The sequence below is a fragment of the Protopterus annectens genome, chromosome 15.part0, assembly GCF_019279795.1.
Source record: "Protopterus annectens isolate FY-2018-M chromosome 15.part0, PAN1.0, whole genome shotgun sequence".
NCBI lineage: Eukaryota > Metazoa > Chordata > Ceratodontiformes > Protopteridae > Protopterus > Protopterus annectens.
In genome coordinates, this window is record NC_056749.1 from 196,889,021 (window position 1) to 196,910,382 (window position 21,362).

Consider the following 21,362-nt stretch of genomic DNA (forward strand, 5'->3'; position numbering starts at 1 on the left):
TCGGAGCTACAGGCCCTCATGGCTGCGCAACCATTCATCATTTTCCATCAGGACAGAGTTTCCTTACGAACCAACCCTCATGCCAAAGGTAGTATCCAGTGTAGCTTTGAATCAGACTATTCACTTACCTACCTTTTATCCAAATCCACAGAACAAAGGGGAGAGACTACTACATTCCTTGGACATTCACAGACAACTTCGTTATTACTTGGACAGAACAAAGTCATTCAGGAAATCTGAGCAGCTGTTTGTGTCCTATGCTACAGGTGCTCAGGGAAAGGCTATTTCCAAACAGGCAATTTCAAAATGGATAGCCCACTGCATACGCTTTTGTTATTCATTTCATGGAAAATCAGTGCCTGCATACATCAGATCCCACTCCACCAGGGCTACAGCTACCTCTGCAGCTTTCCTCAGGGGGGTCCCTACCAAGGACATTTTGGAAGCAGCTACTTGGAGTTCAGTGCACACTTTCTCCAAGCACCACCACCTTCCACTATACTCAAAATCTAGAGCGGGCTTTGCCACAGCAGTCCTGCAGGGCATCCTAGCCCCTCCTAGTTCCACTTAGTGCCTTCCACCCTTACTTAGCTTTGGGATTCTACCCATCTGTAATGACTGCAGCTGTATGCACGATGAACATAGTACAGTTTTGTATCTACCATAAATGTAGATGTTCGAGTGCTCATACAGCTGCAGTCCAGGTTGCCCTCCCTCCATCCCCTCTTAGGACAGGCCTTATGACAAACACCTTATCATATAACCTTTTTGGGGTATTCTTTTATGGTGTATTTGCTTGCAACTACTGTTTTTGGATTTATCATCATTGCATGTTTGCATAATTTTATGTTTTGCCTCCCTTCTGGGGGCACCTGACATCTGGGGCAAGAAAAACTGAAGAAAATGGCGTCGGCTGCCACTTTTATACCCCTGCCACACTGACGTCAGGGAGGACGCGACGACAACTGACGTCGGACCTAGACTTTGGAATTCGGCCGACCGAGGACCCGCCTGACGGCAGGATAACCCATCTGTAATGACTGCAGCTGTATGAGCACTCGAACATCTACATTTATGGTAGGTACAAAAATAGAAGTTATGTCCTTACCATAACGTTCCATGTGGAGTGTTCATCTCGCCTTTGTTCTTACACATGGGTTCGGAGCCGATCCTCGGCTCCGTGTCGGCCGCTTGCAAGCTCTGCATCGAGAAGAAGCTCGAGACAATCTAATACCCACAATCCCCCTCTGCCTTTACCTCAGATCTAGTTTGCAAGCAAACCAGTCTCCAGAGAGAGCACACTCATGCTTACATCACATATGCACAGAACTAAGAGTCTATATATATATATATATATATATATATATATATATATATATATAGACACATACACATATATATACATGTCAACTATATACACAACAACTGCAAAGCAGAAGCAGAATGCCCCAGGCCAGGCACCAAAAACTGAACGTTCTTCCTAAGGGCGGGAGGGTGGGAATGTAAGAACAAAGGCGAGATGAACACTCCACATGGAACGTTATGGTAAGGACATAACTTCTATATGTGATAGTGTTCAATCTCGCCGTTGTTCTTACATGGTAGCGTCCCTAGCTCCTTGTTCCTGAGGAACTCACGGAAGGACGTTCTTGAGCACAGTGGAGCCAAAGGTTGCCCTGTCCCTAGAAACCTTGTCTACCTTATAATGAGAAATGAATGTATGTGGCTTAGACCAAGTAGCAGCCGCAAATAGCGTCTAGTGGTAGGCGGGCTGCATGAGCCAGGGATGTAGACAATGACCTTGTGGAATGTCCTTTGGGTTTGTGCAAAAGAGTTTGATTTGAAGAATCATAGACATAGATTATACAATCCGTTAACCACTTAGAAAGAGTTCTTTGGTAACCGCTACTCCTTTCCTGTTATCGGCAAAGGCCACAAAAGTTGATCAGTTTTTCTGTGATCTTTTGTTCTATCCAAGTAAAACCTTAGCTGTCTGTGAACATCTAATTTGTGCAACATATACTCCATTTTGTTGGAGTGATTCTTGAAGAAGGTGGGTAATTCAATGGACTGATTAATATTATTAATAGAACAAACTTTAGGAAGGAAGGATGAATTAGTTCAAGAGAAACTCTGTCAGAGTGAAAGATCAAATAAGGGTGCTTAATGGAGAGAGCTTGAAGTTCAGATACTCCTAGCGGATGTAATGGCTACCAAAAAGAGAGTCTTCCAAGACAAAAATTTCAATGGGCAAGAGGAGGCTGGTTCAAAGGGGGGCAACATTAATTTAGATAACAATAAGTTTAGACTCCAAGGTGACGTAGGAGATCTAATTGGTGGTCTAATATGAAAAGCCCTTTTAAAAGGCTTTACAAAGTCTGTGGGCCATAACAGGAGCCCCACATTCTTCCACATGGAAATTAGAAATGGCAGCCAATTGAACTCTTAATGTGGCAGGAGAAGCACCCTGATGGAACAAGTCTGTTAAAAACTCTAATATTTTATTCAAAGGAGCTATAAAAGGATCCACTTGCTGTGTATTCGCCCAGAATACAAATCGCTTCCATTTACTAGAATATGTTTTAGTAGTGGAAGCTTTATGAGAAGCCACTAATATATTCTGAACTGCAGGCGAAAGAAGATCAGACCTGGCTAAGTTAGAATTGGAGCAGCCAAGCTGCTAGATGGAGGGACAAGAGCGCGGGATGGGGAGCCCCTGACGAGTGAGTCAATAGATCTGGCTCTGGGTCCAGTATCCAGGGTCCCCGAATGCAGTGTGTCTTCAGGAAGGGAAACCAAATTTGACGAGGCCAGAATGGGGCAATGAGGATTATTGTATTGTGTAGGTTTCTGGCTTTCTGGAGAAACTTTGATATCAGGGGAAATGGAGGAAATGCGTGCAGGAGTCCCGGGGCCAATCGTGAATCAGTGCGTCCTGGGGACTTCCCTGGAGGGGTAATAGGGCAAAGTAGCTCCTGCATTTGGCGTTCATTGGAGACGCAAACAGATCGCAGGAAGGCTGGCCCCACGCGAAAAATCTTTTCGCAACTGACTGTTTTAGGGACCACTCGTGCGGTAACAGAATTGCTCTGCTCAGCCTGTCGGCTATGACGTTGGATGACCCCGGGATGTGCGTTGCTATTAGAAAGCGACCGTGGACTCCGCCCATTGCCAGATTCTCATGGCCTCTCTGCATAGCTGATAGGACTTGGTTCCCCCTTGCTTGTTTATGTACCAGACTACCGACATGTTGTCCGTCTGAACTGCAATAATTCCCAGAGGAAGAAGGGAAGCAAAGTTTGCAACGCTAGAAACACTGCCCTCAACTCTAGAACATTGATGTGCAGATTGTACTCAAATTGGTCCATTCGCCTTGGACTGTCTGTCCCTGAAAGATGCCCCCACCCTATCAGGGAAGCGTCCGTGGTCACCGTAACTGTAGGCGTGGGTAGCACAAATGGTCTCCCCTTGGAAAGGTTGCACGTTTGAAGCCACCAGTTTAGGTGTGTTTTGCATGTGTTCGTTATAAGAATCTCGTGTTAGAGGTAGTTGTTGGAACGACCATTGTGCAAACAGTAGCCATTGTAGGACTCTCATGTGCAGCCTTCCCAAGGGTATTGCAATAAGAGAAGCTGACATGAGTCCCAAAACCTTCAGTACCAGTTTTGCTGGGGATTTCCTGGACAAGAGAAGAAGACGTATGTGAGTCTGAAGTGAAAGTATCCTTTCTGGAGGAAGTCTTAGAATTAACTGATGTGTGTTTAATTCCGCTCCTATGAACAAGATACTCTGTGATGGCTGTAGTAAGGATTTTCCGAAGTTTACAGAAATTCCTAGGTGAACACACAGTTGAAGAGTATAGTCTCTGGCCTGTACTAGTTGGCTGGGTGGTGGCAGAAAGGAGCCAGTCGTCCAGATACGGAAACACCTGGAATCCTTGGCGTCTCAAGTGAGACGCTACCACTGCCATGCATTTGGTGAAGACCCTGGGGGCTGAGGTCAGACCAAAGGGCAGGGCTCGAAATTGAAAGTGACTGGCACCCAGCCGGAAGCGCAAATGATCTCTGGATGCCCTGGCCATTTTGATGTGGTAGTATGCATCCTCCAGATCTATTGAGCACATCCAGTCGCCTTCTGTAAGAATGGAAGGATCGATTGAAGCGTGACCATTGAACTTTTCTTTCTTGGAAGGTATTGAGGTCGCTTAGGTCCAGAATGGGCCTCCAGTCCCCTGTTTTCTTTGTAACTAATAAGAACCTTGAGTAAGTCCCGAATCCTTGCTGGTCCGCTGGGACTGGTTGGATGACTCTTTTTTTCTAGCAGCTTTGAAATTTCTATAGCTGCTGGCTCTCGCAGATGGGGCGGTACATCTGGGAGTCTTTTCTTTGGAATGGGATGGGATAGAAAGGGTATATTGTAACCTCTGGTAACCACGCTTTTTACCCACTTGTCTGTAGTTATGTTTTGCCAGGCCTGAGGGTATAAAGCTAAGCGACCCCCGACTGCCTCCAGAGCAGGACAGTCGGGCCTCCTCTCAGGAGTGCTGGAAAGGTTTACCAGGAGTGTATCCCTGTCACCTTGATTCTGCGGACCCCTCTGCCGCCAGGGCGGCGTCTTCCACCTCTGCCCCTCCTCTGCCTCTAGAAGGGCATCACCCTGTGTGCCTGGGAAAGATCCTTGGGGTTTTGAAACCACATTTTTCCACCACGTTGCCCTTTGGGGCGGTCTGGTTGGGGTGGAAAACGGACTCCGACAGCAGACAGAGTCTTTCCCTCCTGTTCACACGGGTAAGGGTCTCCTTTACTTTGGGGCCAAAGAGAGTGGCACCGTCAAATGGGGCGTTAGTAAAGGAAGACTTGAAGGCTTCCGAAATGAACATAAGCGCATCCAGGATTGTCTGCGAGCAATCGCTGAAGCTGCTGCCCTACTCGAACCTTCGCCGCGTAAGAGATCAGCCTCATGGACGAGTTCACAATGGATGTAAGGGTATTAAGTTGCTGTCACTTTCTCTGAGACAGCAGCATCTGTAGTACCCTGGAGGGTATCTCCCAACTCTTTGACTAGATCCCTCTGTAGTCGTGTAAAGTGGGTCAAATAGTTCAGGGATCGCATGGAAAAAGCCGCTGAACTAAAAATGCGCTTCCCATACCTGTCCATAGTCCTAGAATCTTTATTAGGGGGATGGACAGATGAGGAAGATTCCGACATCTCCTTTTTCGTGGCCGCTGCCACCACCATAGCGTCCACTGGAACTCCTTTTGTTAAGTAAGTCTTGTCCTGGGGTGCAGTGATATACTTATTGGGTTTCCTTGGGACTGGATGTTCTTCATCTCACATTGCTGCAGTCCTTACACTTGGGTAGTCCGCTGTCCTCGGTCGGCCCGAATATCAAAGTATAAGTCTGACATCGGTCAAGGCGCATTAGACTGACATCAGGACGTCAGGGTACAAATGCGCATGACCGACGTCATATCCTCAGTCTTTTTTGCCGCATGGTCCGATGCAGAAGCAGCGTTGCAAGTGCCGGTTGGCGTTCTGAGATTTTTCGAATTCGGAGTTTCAGACCGAGTCAAACTTGGCTAAGTACCCGTTAGAATATTTTAGTTTTTTCTTGCCTCAGTGGTTTACCGGATGTCAGAAAAAGTGAATAACTGTATTTCTTGTGGGAAGCAGATACCGCATAGAGATTATCATACTTTGTGTATTCCTTGTTTAGGGCCTGAGCACGACGTTGTGGGGTGTCGCTTTTGTGCTAGATTCAATAAGCGCACTATTAAGAGAAGGTTAGATTGTGCCAGGTTAGTCTTCGGGAAGCGGTGCAATTATAATATGCCGTCGGATACTCCGACGCCCGCTTCTTCGAAGAAGCGCAAGGACAAAGCAGCTAAGCCTAGGCAAGAAGAACCGTCCGTGCGGACGCCGGTTCTTTAGAGGTGTCGGTGGAGCCGGTGGTTCCACGGAGGTTTCTCTGGAGTCCCAGGGGGAGACTTTGTTATTGCAGGATGTGGCCTCTCAGGAGGCAGGTCAGGCTGAAGGGGCCTCTCAGGTTACTGTACTCCCTTCCCTTCCTAGGGTGGTTAGGCCCTCTCCTTCTGTTGCCAAGGCTTCTCCCAGAGGCAGGCCAGGTTTAGCTTCAGTTGGTGTCACCCCTAGTTCTTCAGGTTCTGTGCCCAAGAAGCATATGCTTAAAATGGCAGAAGATTTGATTACTTTGATTAGAGGTTCTTTGCCCCTCCTGATAAGAGACCTAGGGTGGAACCTGAGTTGGGGAGTTTTGAGCAGGCTTGGATGTTTCAGAGTCTTGGCTGAAGACTTGCAGGAGTATTCTCCTTATTCTGATTCTGATGTGGATGATTCTACTCCTTCTGCTTCTCCTCCTGAAGATTTTTCTTTTCAGAGACTCTTCATTCCATGAGGGAGCATTTTAAGTGGGAAGGTCAGGACTTCTCTGATTCCAGGAAAAGGCTTAGGGAATTTTGTTTTACCCCAGCATAGGCCTTTGGCTATACCCCCTGTTCTGGACGTTGTGGAAGATGTGTTTGCGGAGGCTTCTCTTAATCCTGATTCTTTGCCTCCTGCTCCTGTTAAGCGGATAGGTATTATAGGGTGCCTGAAGCTCATAAGTATCTTTTTAAGAGTCCTAGGGCGGACCCAGAAACTGTTAGTCAGGGGCCTAAGGGTGTTAAGGCTTCTGTTGTTAAAAATCTGGTTCCTCCAGATAAAGAGGCCAGGGCTTTGGATAGATGGGGAAAGAAAGTCTATACTTCTTCCACCCTAGCTATGAGGGCTTTGAATTGCCAGTTTCACATGTTGAAATACCAAAACTATCTGCTATCTCAATTGAAGTCTAAGGTAGATGCTCTGGCGGAAGGTATTGAGTGTAAAGAGTTACAAGATTTAGTACATGTTTCTGAACAGGTGGGTAAGCATTCTTTGCAATGTGGTTTTGATGCTGTACAGGCCTCATCTAGGGTGGCTGCTACTGGGTCAGTTCTTCGCAGGCACGCCTGGCTGAGGGATCAGAATTTGTCTGACCATGTTAAGACAAGGATTTTAGATGCTCCTTTACAAGCTGATGTGTTGTTTGGTTCACCTGTTGAGGCAGTCTTAAAGAAAATGGAAGACAAGGCTAAGTCTATGCAGACTGTTAAAGATTTTTTGCAGGTTCAGCCTCCAAAGTTTAGTAGAAATTGGCCTACCAAGGGGTGGACGTATCCTTCTTATGATTCCCAGTCTAGAGGTAGATCTAGACGTGGTAGGGGCAGAGCTCAGGGCTCTTTCAGGCCTAGAACAGGGAGTTCGCCTGCACAGTCTTCGGGTGAGGGCAGGGGTCAGTCCTTTCGTAAACAGACCCAATGACCTACCTTTTCAGCTGCCAGAGCTTTCTCGTCTGGCAGCACCTTTGGGAGGAAGATTGGCACTTTTCAAGGAAAATTGGAGTTTAATTACCCAGGACAGATGGGTATTGGATATCATTCACCGAGGTTACAGGTTTTATTTCCATACCTTGCCTCCTTTCAAAGGCATGCCAGACGTTCCTCCTCAGCAAAGAATAGAGGCTCACAAACAAATTTCTCAGTTACTTCAAATAGGGGCCATACAGCCGGTACTTATGCCAGAAGTGGGCCTAGGATTTTATTCTCGCCTGTTCCTAGTACCAAAGAAAGGGAACACGTGGAGACCAATTTTGGATTTATCTATCCTCAACACTTATCTGGACATTCCCAAGTTCAAAATGTTGACGTTACAACAGCTTTTACCTCTGCTGGGCAAAGATCATTGGATGGTAACTTTGGATCTCAAGGAGGCTTACCTTCATGTTCCTATCAGACTGAGTTGCAGAAAGTATCTGCGTTTTCGGGCTGGGACTTCTCATTATCAGTTCTCTGCATTGCCCTTTGGTTTATCTACTGCCCAGAGTGTTCACGAAAGTTCTGGCTCCAGTGATAGCTTTCTTCAGGGTAAAAGGATACAGATCTATCCTTATTTGGATGATTGCCTGATTCTGGCTCAAGGAAGGACGAGCTTCTTCATCATTTGGAATATGTGATAGCAGTGCTCAGATGCCTGGGGTATTCTGTGAACGAAATAAAGTCCAGTCTAGTACCCTCTCAGGACATGTGCTTTCTGGGTGTAAGACTGAATACAGCATCCCAGATGGCCTATTTGACCCCGGACAAACAAAAGAATCTTTCCCTTTACTTTCATCAATTGTCTCATCAGTCCAGGCTGACTGCAAGGACAGTCCTTCAAGCCTTGGGGTTCATGGCATCTTGTATTCTGGTGCTTCCCAATGCCAAACTGCATATGAGGAAGCTACAGTGGTATCTCAAAAACGTATGGACACAGCACTGCCAGGATCTGGACACTGTCATTCAAATAATACCTTGCATTCAAAAGGAATTTTTGTGGTGGGCTCAGGAATGTCACCTAAACAAGGGACTCTCTGTGACCCGGCCAGAGGCGAGTCAGATTCTAACGACAGATGCCTCAGACAAAGCTTGGGGAGCTCATTTAAATGGAAAGTGGCTACAAGACAAGTGGCCTGCCAGACTACAACATCTACATATCAACCTGAAGGAGATGTTAGCAGTCCAGTTTGCATTAATAGCTTTCAAGGATTTACTTCTTCCAGGGCAGGTGTTGATTCTAACAGACAACACAACTGTCATGTGGTACATCAACAAGCAAGGGGAACACATTCTTATCCTCTATGCAGGCAAGCAATGCTTTTGTGGGAGACTGCTCTCAGTTTACAGCTTCATCTTCAGGCAAGGTTTCTGCCGGAGCACAGAACTCCTTAGCAGATGTGTTGAGCAGAAGAATTATGGATCCCCACGGTGGAAATTGGATCCTCATGTATTTCAGAAATTGACAGTGTCATGGGGAACTCCAGACATAGATCTGTTCGCTTCTCCACTAAACCACCAGCTGCCAAAGTTTTGCACGAAAAGGTTTCATCCCACAGCTTGGAAAGTGGATGCTCTTTCTTTCAATTGGAGCAATCTTCATGTGTATGCCTTTCCACCTCTGCCTCCCCTCCCAAAGGTACTTCTAAAGGTCAGACAGGACAAGCCAAGGATGATTTTAATAGCTCCAGATTGGCCTCGACAGCACTGGTACCCATTACTGAGAAGTCTGGTACGGGAGCCTCCATGGCCTTTGCCTTCGATTCCACACCTGTTGTCTCAGGAGGACAGTCATTTACTCAATGTCAAGCTTCATTCTCTTCTCCTAACAGCCTGGCATATTCTGTTTTGAACCATAGCAGGTCTCAACTTCCACAGCAAGTTTTGAATGTTATTTTCGAAGCTAGAAGGCCTAGTATAAGGAAAGTGTACGCAGATAAATGGAAGAGATTTTTATGTTGGAGTGCTGCAAAGGATTTTGATGTTTCTGAGCCTAATTTAAGTATGGCTCTTCAATATCTTACTGAGTTACTGGACAAAGGTTTGTCCTTCTCTTCTATTAAGGCTCATGCTGCAGCAATTTTGGCTCACTATGATTGTGACCCACCATTGTTTTCTCATCCTTTGTTCAAGCAATTTCTTAGAGGGGCAAAGAATATAAGACCCCCACGTAGAGCTCCTATTCCTGCTTGGGACCTCAATTTTGTGTTGGAGAAACTCACTCTACAACCTTTTGAGCCTGCAGCTACTGCTGAGTTGAAATATTTATCATGGAAGACTGCTTTTTTGTTGGCCATTACCTCTGCAAGAAGGGTTTCTGAATTGCAGGCCCTTATGGCAGTTGAGCCTTTCTTAATTTTCCATAAGGATAGGGTATCTTTGCGTACTAATCCTTCCTTTATGCCTAAAGTGGTTTCTAGTGTGGCTTTAAACCAAACTATTCATTTGCCTACTTTTTATGCAAATCCCCAAAATAAAGGGGAAAAGATTTTGCACACTTTAGATGTACACAGGCAGTTGCGTTATTATTTGAGCAGGACTAAAGGGTTCAGGCAGTCTCAGCAGTTATTTGTTTCTTTTGCTTTGAGTTCTCAGGGCAGGCCTGTGTCAAAACAAACTATTTCTAAGTGGATTGGGTTTTGTATTGCTTTCTGTTATTCCCATCATGGTAAGGAGATTCCAGTTGGAATTAGATCTCATTCCACTAGGGCTACTGCCACTTCGACAGCTTTTTTAAGGGGGGTGGCAACTAAGGATATTTTGGAGGCAGCTACTTGGAGTTCAGTGCATACTTTCTCTAAGCATTATCACCTTCCACTTTACTCTAAATCTAGGGCTGGTTTTGCCACTGCTATTTTACAGGGCATTTTGGCAGCTCCTGCTGCTTTATAGTTGTGCCATCCTCCCTTACCTCTGCTTTGGGATTCTACCCAAGTGTAAGGACTGCAGCAATGTGAGATGAAGAACATAGTACAGTTTTGTACCTACCATAAATGTAGATGTTCGAAGATCCACATTGCTGCAGTCCAATTAACCCTCCCTCCTTCCCCTCTGTTTTTAGAGGCGGTGGTGTGGGGTGGATTGTAAATATTGTATTTATTGCATATATTGTACATAGTGTTAGTGCAGGGTGGTGGCTTGGTGGTTTGCTGTCTTTTGGTTTTGACCTTTCTTTTAGGGTCTTCTGACATCTGGGGCAAGAAAAGACTGAGGATATGACGTCGGTCATGCGCATTTGTACCCTGACGTCCTGATGTCAGTCTAATGCGCCTTGACCGACGTCAGCCTTATACTTTGATATTCGGGCCGACCGAGGACAGCGGACTACCCAAGTGTAAGGACTGCAGCAATGTGGATCTTCGAACATCTACATTTATGGTAGGTACAAAACTGTACTTTCCACTGTGTCAGGAGCCTCCCACGCCCTTCGAGCAATAAGTTCCATTAATTCGTCGAAGGGCGGAGTGACCCAGGAGGAAGAAGGGCGAGCACCGAATGCCTTCAGCAAGACTGACTCATCCTCAGAAGGGGGGAGGGACTGCCAGTCACCTCTCTGTTTCAGGATCTCCAATATGTCAGAAAAAGAGACATCTTCTGAAGGTGACTTAGGGGACCCTTCTGACTCATCTAAGTCAGTATCGGATGTCAAGGATTCTTGTGGAGAATCCAAGTGTCTCCTCTTACACAATCTTTTCCTAGGGACTTCTTCGTGGGGAGCATCCGAAGAAGCCTCCGAGGAAGAGGGGGCACCCTCCAGGGGTGGCTGAAACACCGGTGCTCGACGCTTGGATGTGGCCGTGGGTGCAGAGGAGGATAACGGCCCTTTATGGGGAGGAGAGGTTGCTTCTACTGATGTGGTTGTCTGGGTAGACAACACCTTCCTCATCAGATCGAAGCCCCGGGCCCGAGTCGAAGAATCTCCCGGTTCCGAAGAAATGGGAAGAATCCCCGAAACAGGCACTGAAGGCATCGACCCCGAGGACGGAGCCGAATCGATCCGCGCCGACGCCCCGAGGGGAAGGGTCGGAACCGAAACGTCGGTTCGACTCTCGGCCCCGGAACCAAGGACAGATCATCGGCTCCGAGACTCCGGTACCGGGTCCGACGGAGTCGAGGTGAGAGGAACAGACTGAGAGAAGGACGGTTCTGGACCCGAGGGCTCCACAATCAGAAGATCAACCTCCTCCAGCTCCAAAGACTCGATAGGTCTCGGAGGAGGAATGGATGGAGACAATAGGAGGCCTTCAAGTTTCGACACCAACTGGGTGGAAACTGAAATAAGTTTGGGTAGGGCCGAATGCTCCAATAACTTCTGCACCACACGATCCACATCGACATCGGAGAGCTTAGAAGAACGGGTCGAAGGAACCGAAGACGGAGCCGACCTCAATAGAGTCGAGGGAGGGAGCTCCATCACCGGTTCCAAGACTCGAGGCTCAGGAACCGATACCAGTTGAACACTCGGCCCCGAAGTCTGTGGAACCGGTGATCTAACTTTACTCGAAGAGCTCGGAGCCGATGACTTGGGCTCCGACGTCTTCGATTCCTTCGAGGATTTGGATGCCTGGTCTGAAGCATCCAGAGCCTCCTGAAAGGAAGGTTTTAACAACCCTCTGTCCATGAGTTTCCTGCGCCTATCTGTCATGACCCTCCCACTAAAAGAGTGACAAATAGAACAGTCCTCTTGTAAGTGGAGAGGGCCAAGACAGTAGACACAGGAACTATGGTTGTCAGTAACTGACATTTTGGCCACACTGACAACGCTTAAAGCCTGATTTAATTTTGTCAGACATTTTTCAGTAGAGAGAAAAGTCAAGTCCAGTATAAAAGACAAATCCAATGTAAAGAAGTCAAATCCGATGGGTATGTCAGTCCGGTTGTCAAATTTAGAAGGGGGTAGAAGGCACGAAAACTCTAACCAGATAAATTAAATTTACGGTACGAGAATTCTACCTACACACTCTCATACACTAAGTATACCTAAAGGTACTATCAGAACAACTTTTTCTAAAATATAACAAAAAAAATAAGTTATATCTTATCTGAAGATGCTCGAGCTAGCTCCCAGCGATGCGAACGCAGCAGCGGCAAACTAGATCTGAGGTAAAGGCAGAGGGGGATTGTGGGTATTAGATTGTCTCGAGCTTCTTCTCGATGCAGAGCTTGCAAGCGGCCGACACGGAGCCGAGGATCGGCTCTGAACCCATGTGTAAGAACAAACGGCGAGATTGAACACTATCACATCTGTACTTTGCAGTGTTCTTGCCCACCTCCACATTCCCCTTATTTCGCCCTTCCTAATTGACCATTAATTTATTTTATTCTTTGGTGGCTACAGGCTTCCAGGGTTTTACGCTCATGGGCTAGCTTATTTACCTTTGTAGCAAGTATCTATTTTCAGAGCTTATAGCCACTCTTCCTGAGGCACAAAAGCTCTGAAACCTTTGGCGCCTTAACCGCTACTTTTATACAGCTCTGCTCATGCCCCACACCACCTAAGAAAGTGCCCTGAAGTTTTGAAGACTGGCCAGTTGGCTGTAGGCTTATATATATGCAACAGTAAGCTATTAGAACATCTACTGTTATGCTAAGTTTACTTACAGAACTGTACTTTCTTGATTGCAGAAGGGCTGATTTCAGATTTTTTGCAGCAGGAATATCTCTGCTTCCAGAATTAGTGACTAGCCAGTGAGTTAGGTGTCCCTCGGTCCAAAAATTATTAAATTATTTTCATTTTTATAATTTCTTTTCATAAGTTTGTATGGCATTCAGAATAGACTTGAAAAAAAACCTTCCCTTAATACCTGAATGTCCAGTTACTTTGCTGCCACCTTCTGCACACCTACCCATAAAATATGGAAAAGTACTTCAGTAGTGCTGCTGCAAAATATACGGGTAGTGCCACCTTACAGTAAACAAACTCAAGCATGAAAGAAAAAAAAATTGTGCCTACACATCAGTATTAGGAAGATTATATTTAGCCATCTTGCAAGTAGAGGGCAACCACATTAATTGCACCCATATATTTTAGATTGTTTTCTTAAGTGTCAGTCCATATTGCACCCCTCTCTACTTGCAAGATGGCTAAATATAATCTTCCTAAAGTGCAAAATATCAGTGATCTCCTTTGCCTGGCTTTTGCTTTTTGTACATCTCATTTATACTTGTGTACATATAAAAAAGTAAGTGCATTATATTTTTGTTATGTTGCACATAACTGGATTACAATATGTTAAGTATAAGCCATCAGAACTCTGTGGACCCTGGAAGTGTGTACTGACATGGATTCTGCAAGGAGGAGAGCAAGTCTCTCTTTCCCCATTTCAGCATTGTGTGCTTTTATAGTTTTGAGACTTGATGAAATTGTGATCGAGTTGGAGCTTGACAAGATGCTGCTCAACCACATTAATTGCACCCATATATTTTAGAATGTTTTCTTAAGTGTCAGTCCATCTGAAAAGTTAGCATTTAGATGTTCTTCGTGTTTCACTGTTGCAGTCATCACCTGTGGGTTATCCCTGCTGTGGTAGCTCTCGGCCAGCCCGAGTACCAAAGTTAATGTTTTTCTGCGTCAGCTGCTGTCGCTTGTTGACTGACGTCAGGTCGCCAGTGCTATAAAACAAGGCAGCCGACGCTATCACCTAGTCTTTCTTGTAGTGGAGCCTGTAGCAGAAGCGGTTCGCAAGTGTGCTGGTCGGTCGCTACCAGAGCTCGAATTACAGCTGAAAATGTCTAAAGCTAAATACCCCATTGGGGATCCTTTTTTCTTGCACTGATGTCCGAAAAAGTTAACAGTTGTCTCACCTGTGGAAAACTGATCCCACACCGAGGCTTCCATTCATATTGTGTCATTTGTTTATGCCCAGACCACGACGTCCCCCGTTGCTGGTTCTGTGCCCTCTTTAACACGAGAACCATTCATCGTAGAGCTCTTATTGTAGACAGGTATTTTCGTCTCCCATCTTCGCATTCTGAAATGGCATCTGTCAGCCAGCAATCCCTAGACATTCTGAAAAATTGTAGAGATAAAGATAGAGACAAACCACACAAGGCTAAGCCTTCTGATGACGCTACCAGTAAGCAGGTAGTCAGTTCTCCGGAATGCAGTGAGGTGCTTTTGCAGCCCCTGATGCCTGATACGATATCTACGCAGGCCCCTACCGATACCCTTTCTGAGTCTGGTATGCCGCATAAATCTTCTTAGTCTTCCGAGCCTTCGGTTGTCTCTGACTCGGTTGGGTCCAGAGCCGCAATGCAGGCACCGGCTTCTGAGGAGGCCTTTCGCACTACTGATTCTAGACAAAAACAGATGTCCACTCATTTGACTACCGCTTCTTTCAGACCGATGGATACTCTTGGGCCTAGAAGCCAGGCCACTCCTAGAAAATCTACCTCTAGTCACCATCTTACTCCTGCTCCACCACCCCAAGCCCAAATGCTTAAGATGGCGGAGGATCTTGTCTCCTTTATCCAGGAATACTCAGTCCACAACTTCTATAAGGAAAAGACACCCTTCTCCTGAAATAATGACAGAGCAGGATTCTGAGGAATCTGATAATTCAGATTTTGAAGAGGAATAACAGCCTCTTACTGCTTATGAAGATTCAGATGCAGAGGAATCCATTCCTTCAGCCTCCCCACCAGAAGACCTTTTCTTTGGGGAAACCCTTCACACCCTCGGGGGACATTTCCACTGGGAATCTCAGGACTTCCTTCAGTCTAAGAAAACTGAGAGTTTCTAGACCTTCCCCGGCACAGACCCCTGGCCCATCCCCCCTATCATAGAAGTGGTGGGTGATGTTTTCCATGAATCCAGCTTGGTCCCTGATGCCCTCCTACCTGCTCCCAGTAAACCTGATGGGTATTAGAGAGTACCAAATTCTCACAAATACCTGTACAGAAATCCTGCTGTAGACCCAGAGGTCATTACACAGGGATCTAAAGGAGCTAAGGCTAGTTCTGCAAAGAATCCTATTCCATCTGACAAGGAATCCAGAGCTCTGGCCAGATGGGGTAAAAAAGTATACACCTCTGCAACCTCGGCTATCGGAGCACTCAACTGTCAGTTCCATATGTTAAATTATGAACAATACACTTTGGAACTATTAAAGCAAAAGATTTCTACCTTTTCTGACTGTGCCAGTTCGAAAGAGTTAGCAGATTTACTGCACTCTACGTGTCAAGTGGCCAAACACACACTGCACTGTGGATATGATGCACTAGAAGCCTCAAGCAGGGCGGCAGTGTTAGGGGGTCTATATCGTATGAGCGAATCGCACAAATTGCAGACGCTTATAATATCGAACGTACTGGACCTCAAAGTGCTTTTTCTGAGATCACGGTGCAGTGAAGAATGGGATATGTACCCTTTCCTCACTGTAGTGCGATCTCAGAGTTGGAATATATATTTAGTGTGGGGGGCACAGCCCCCCACAATAGCAAGATCGAGGTCCGGTACGTTCGATATTATGAGTGTTCGCAATTTGTGCGATTCGCTCCTATGATATAGACCCCAGTGTTAGGATCTGTCATTATGAGACTTGGATGGTTGAAGGAACAACCTCTCCCTGATCATGTCAAGTCTAAATTAATTGATGCACCCTTGGATACGGACCACTTGTTTGGAGTAAAAGCAAAAGAGGTGCTTAAAAAGATGGAGGACAAAGCAAAATATATGCAAACAGTCAAAGACTTCTTTCAGGTTTAACCTCTTAGGTTCAGCAGGAATTTCCCCCTCTAAGCACTGGTCCTTTCTTGCACCTAATAAACAGGGGCAAGGTAAGCCTCTCTGGGACAGAACACACATGCCGCTATCCCAGGGGCAGCAGAGAACTAAACAGTGGACCACTTCCTCCCCAAAGGCTAGGAGTTATAATACATCCTTCTATGGCAAAAACTTTCAATGACCCCCCCCCCCCCTTGCCCTCCTTTCACTCACCAAAAGCTAGGAGGAAGGCTCTCTCTCTGCAAAGAAAATTGGCTTTCTGTAACAAAAGACCAATGGGTCTTAAAGATCATTTTTCAGGGATACAAATTCTCTTTCAACAAACTCCCAATTCCAAGAGGGCACCCAGACTTGCCCCCAAATAAATGGGCAGAGGCATTGAAACAATTCCAATCTCTCATATCCCAGGGGGCAGTAGAACCTGTTCCCATAGATCAAACAGGCAAATGTTTTTTTCTGGGAACAAGGAATAGTCTGAATTAAGAGGGCACTTGGCGCCCCATCCTGGATCTATCCATTCTGAACACCTCACTGGTGGTCCCCAAATTCAAAATGCTAACTTTGCAGCAGCAGCTGCTGCCTATGCTGACAAAAAATGCCTGCTTAGTTACCCTAGACCTTAAGGATGCCTACCTCCACATTCCCATCAGGGAATCATGCAGAAAATTCCTGCGATTCAGAGCAGGCTCACAATACTTTCAGTTCTCTACGCTACCCTTTGGCTTATCTACTGCTCCCAGGGTATTCACCAAATGCTTAGCCCCGGCCGTAGCACTTTGCAGACAGAGAAATATTCAAATTTACTTCACAGCAAGAGGTTCTCCTGTTCAGTTTTCGGCTGGAGCGCCTTCTATGTGGAGTTTGCATGTCCTCCCCGCGGTCGAGTGGCATTCGTAAGACATGAGTAAATGGACGCGTCTTCGTTGAAGGTTGGGCATCGTGCTGGCACCTCTGCATCGTAAAAATCTACTGCCAATCATTAGCGGACCGGAGTTCTGCTGTGGCAACCCCTAACCGGGAAAAGCCAAAAGAAGAACAACCCTTATCTGGACAACTGCCTCATTCAGGCAGACTGCAAAGAAAAGCTGCTCCAGGACCTCCTCTTTGTCAAAACTCTCCTAACTTCCTTAGCACTCACCATCAACGAAAAGAAATCAAAGCAAACACCCTCCAGGAGGATCATTTTCCTGGGAGCACTGCTGGGCACAGCATCCCAAATGGCCTTCCTATCCCCAGAAAAGTAGAGCTTCCTGTCTCTCTACTTTACCCAGCTAGCTTAAAGAAGTCACCTCACAGCGAGGAAGTTCCTGCAAGCCTTGGGGTACATGGCATCTTGCATCCTTGTAATACCTCTGGCCAGGCTTCAGATGAGAAAACTTCAGTGGTATCTAAAGAATCTTTGGTGTCCGCACTCTAAGCCCCTAGAGACCTCTCTTCCTCTGATCCCATGTATAAGGGCAGAGTTTTTTTTTGTGTTGGGCAGGGGCCTGTGCCAAGGGTCTTCCCTTCATCCTCCTCCCTACCGGGCAGACCATCACCACCAATGCCTCAGACATTGCTATGGGTGCTCACCTAGCAGGCAGGTGCACCCAGGGCCTTTGGGATGCCCAGCAACTTCCCTTACACATCAACCAGAAGGAAATGATGGCAGTACAAAAGGCTTTGATATCCTTCAAACCCCATCTCAGGCCAGGGGTTCTCCTTATCAAAACAGACAACACCACGGTAATGTGGTATATCAACAAACCGGGAGGGACACACTCTTACCCTCTATGCAGGTTAGCCATGAACCTCTGGCTGAGAGCCTCCTCCTTGGGATTACACCTAATAGCCCAATACCTACCGGGGATCAACAACTCCCTGGCAGACCACTTAAGCAAAAACGTGCTGGACCCCACGAATGGCAGCAAGCCACTCAGGAATGGGGAACTCCAGAGGTGGATCTCCTTGCTTCGCACCTCAACCACCAGTTAAAAAATTCCGTACCAGGGAGTATCACTGCCTAGCGTGGAAGTTGGATGCCTTGACCTTCCCGTGGAACTCCCGCTTTGTGTACGCATTCCCTTCTCTGCCTCTTATTCCCAAGGTACTGATCAAGATAAGGGAGGAGAGACCAAAGGCTATCCTCCTTGCTCCAGATTGGGCCAGACAGCATTGGTACCCCTTACAGCGCAGCTTGACATCAGTCTCCCGGGCAGCTTCCCCTGATCTCAGACCTCTTGATTTGGGGGGGGGGTGCTGCACCCAGACTTGCAGACTCTCAAACTGTCAGCATGGCTTATACTCTAAAAGCAAACAAGGGGCCTTTGTTAAGCAAACAGGTCCTAGACATTATCACAGAGGCCAGAAGGCCCAGCACCAGAAAATCTTGCACAGGGAAATGGAAAAGATTCTACTCCTGGAGCCAGTCCAGAGGAGGCAGTTCCTCACAATCATCCATCCCTTTTATCCTGGATTCTCTGCTGGAGTTGCTCAATAGTGGCCTCTCCTTTTCTTCTATTAAAATCCACACCTCAGCCATTTCAGCTCATTTCTATACAGGTCCGCCCATTCTCACATCCTGTAATTAAACAATTCCTCAGACCGGCTTCTAATATCAGGCCCCCCAGAAGGTCACCCACACCAGCCTGGGACCTTGATTATGTTTTGGAAAAACTAACCTTACCACCCTTCAAACCTGCTGCTTCAGCAGAACTGAAATACCTGTTCTGGAAGACTACTTTCCTACTAGCTATCACCTCAGCCAGAAGGGTTTCAGAACTTCAGGCACTGATGGGCTCCACTGATGGCCATTGAGCCCTTCATCATTTTCCATGCAGACGGTCTTCCTGACGACTAACCCCTCCTTTATGCCCAAGCTGGTATCTAATGTGACTCTCAACCAGACCATACATTTACCCACCTTCTTCCCTAACCCTCAAAACAAGAGGGAAAGAATTCTGCACTCACTAGACATGAACAGACAGCTCAGATACTACCTAGAACGTACTAAAGTGTTCAGGAAAACAGGCCAACTTCTTGTCAGCTTTGCCCCAGGGGCAAAGAGGAAGCCCTTTTCCAAGCAAACAATTTTTAAATGGATATCACACTGCATCCATTTCTGCTACAGATTACATGGGAAACCACCCATTCCACTAGGGCAGCCTCCACTTCCACTGCATTCCTCAGAGGAGTTCCCAACAGGGACATCTTGGAAGCTGCCACCTGGACTTCTGTCCTACCTTTACAAAGCATTACCACCTACCTCTTTTCTCTAAGTCTAGGGCAGGGTTTGCCAGTGCAGTTCTGCAGGGCATGTTCACCCAGGCCTAAGTCGCTTAATAATCCTACCACCCCTCTCCTCAGCTTTGGGAATCCTCCCACAGGTTATGACTGCAACAGTGAAACACTAAGAACATAGTACAGTTGTGTACATAAATGTAGATGTTCGAGTGTATTCACTGTTGCAGTCCTGATTTCCCTCCCTCTTCCCCCTTATATCCTCTTTCCATAGGGAGACATAAGCTTCTTACAGTGGCTTTTAGCCACCAGGACCACTTCACCATATTTCTTGGGACTTCTGACTGGTTAGGGCAAGAAAAACTGATGTAATGGGTCAGCTGCCATGCTTTATAGCTCTGATGACCTGACATCGGTCAACAAGCGACAGCAGTCGACGCAGAAAAACATTGACTCTGGTATTCGGGCCGGCCGAGGGTTACCACAGCAGGGATAACTCACAGGTGACGACTGCAACAGTGAATACACTCTAACATCTACATTTATGGTAAGTGTACACAACTGCACTTTACTGCTTACAGCAGTTAAGGCATTTTTCAGGTGACTGCTGTATTGTGACAGAAAGCACATAACTTCTTCATCCTGTTTCTCTTTATTCTTCAGGTGCACGATCAATCATCCATGAATTTCCAGATATCACAATTTTAACAACAGAAGTTCATCCCGTGGCACCAACACACTTTGGGCAAAAATACTTTGGAACAGATTGAACAGTATTCTTCCTGTGATAATCCACAGTATGTTGTAGTCTGCAGTGTCTCATTTTAAAACAAGCCAACAGCAAGTGCTTCTAGTCTAACACTCCTGATGCAGTGTGTGCAGATAGTTTCATTTTAAAGTATTAATTTGTCCATTTTTTTTTAAATAGAGGCCAGATATTTGGGAGTGGCACATTCCATTTACTACAGATGCTGAACAGTTGTAAGAGTAACCTGATGGGCATTCTCTTATTTATCTAAAAGACGTTTGTAGTGTATACTTGAATGAGTAAGATGAAAATATTTTTATGGAAAAAAACTGGCTTTTTTATGTTACTGCTGAGCAGACTTTTTGCCTTCTGGGATGAATATATTGTTTTAGTCAGACTCCCCCCCCCCCCCCCGACAGTATTTAGCAGTAGGGCTACATGGAAACTTTGCAGCCCATGGAAAGCTCATTTTATGACCATCAGCTTTTAAGTATTTTAATAAAGCACATAAGTATGTGTAAAAAATTGCTTCAGAATTCATTTCTATGCTTCTAAGAGTAGTATATTTTATGTTGCAGAGAAGTGGTATATGAGTAGTATGCCTTCTTAGCTATCTGCTGATTCTGGTGCTCTGGATTAATGTAAAAATATACAATTTGACATCAGCCCACTTAACAAATGTTGCAGAAAAATGGGCAGTAGCCAGGCTGCAACTAAATCAGGTTTTTGCCAGTACAGCTAAATGTTGAATGCCTGCTTTGCTGTTAACGTTCAAGGACAAATTCTCTGTGGATTCTTTAGTACGGTGTTCCTATTTTGGAGGGTAGGGCATATGTATGCTATGTGCTGCTTTTTTTGTTCAGGGTCTGGTAGAGCAAGAGCTGAACTAGGGTTCCTGGCATAGTTTTCACTGTTCTGCAGATTTACTGTCTTGTAGGAGATTTATGATATCACAGACCAGCTTTGAATTACAAAAGTTTGACTCTGGATCTTTAATGGACTTGTATTATACAGAGAATAAACAAAAAATTCAGAGGTTATATTGTGTCACAAAACAGTACCACTCTATTATTTTAGTGTTTCGCATTGCAGCTTCTGCTGTAAGCAAAAATTTGTAATGAAAAATGGTAAGGTAAAATACAGTGATTCTGAAGCAGAATTCTCCAAAGAGACTTTGTGTGGAAGTGGTGTTGCTTCATCTGCAGGCATCTGTGTGGACAGGAAGAGAAGATAGTTTTCAGAACACAGTCGGCCATTATGC

At 45.9% G+C, this 21,362-nt stretch overlaps 1 protein-coding gene across 1 annotated transcript in view; it reads left to right on the forward strand.

Moving 5' to 3' along the window:
• Positions 1–20,626, forward strand: part of UPRT (uracil phosphoribosyltransferase homolog) — a 400,044-nt gene extending 379,418 nt beyond the window's left edge. Inside the window, exon 7 of the mRNA XM_044057690.1 lies at positions 20,017–20,626. Within this exon, the coding sequence (XP_043913625.1) occupies positions 20,017–20,123 (107 nt within the window). The 3' untranslated portion in view covers positions 20,124–20,626. The remainder of the gene's footprint in view (positions 1–20,016) is intronic.
• Positions 20,627–21,362: the final 736 nt, after the last annotated feature.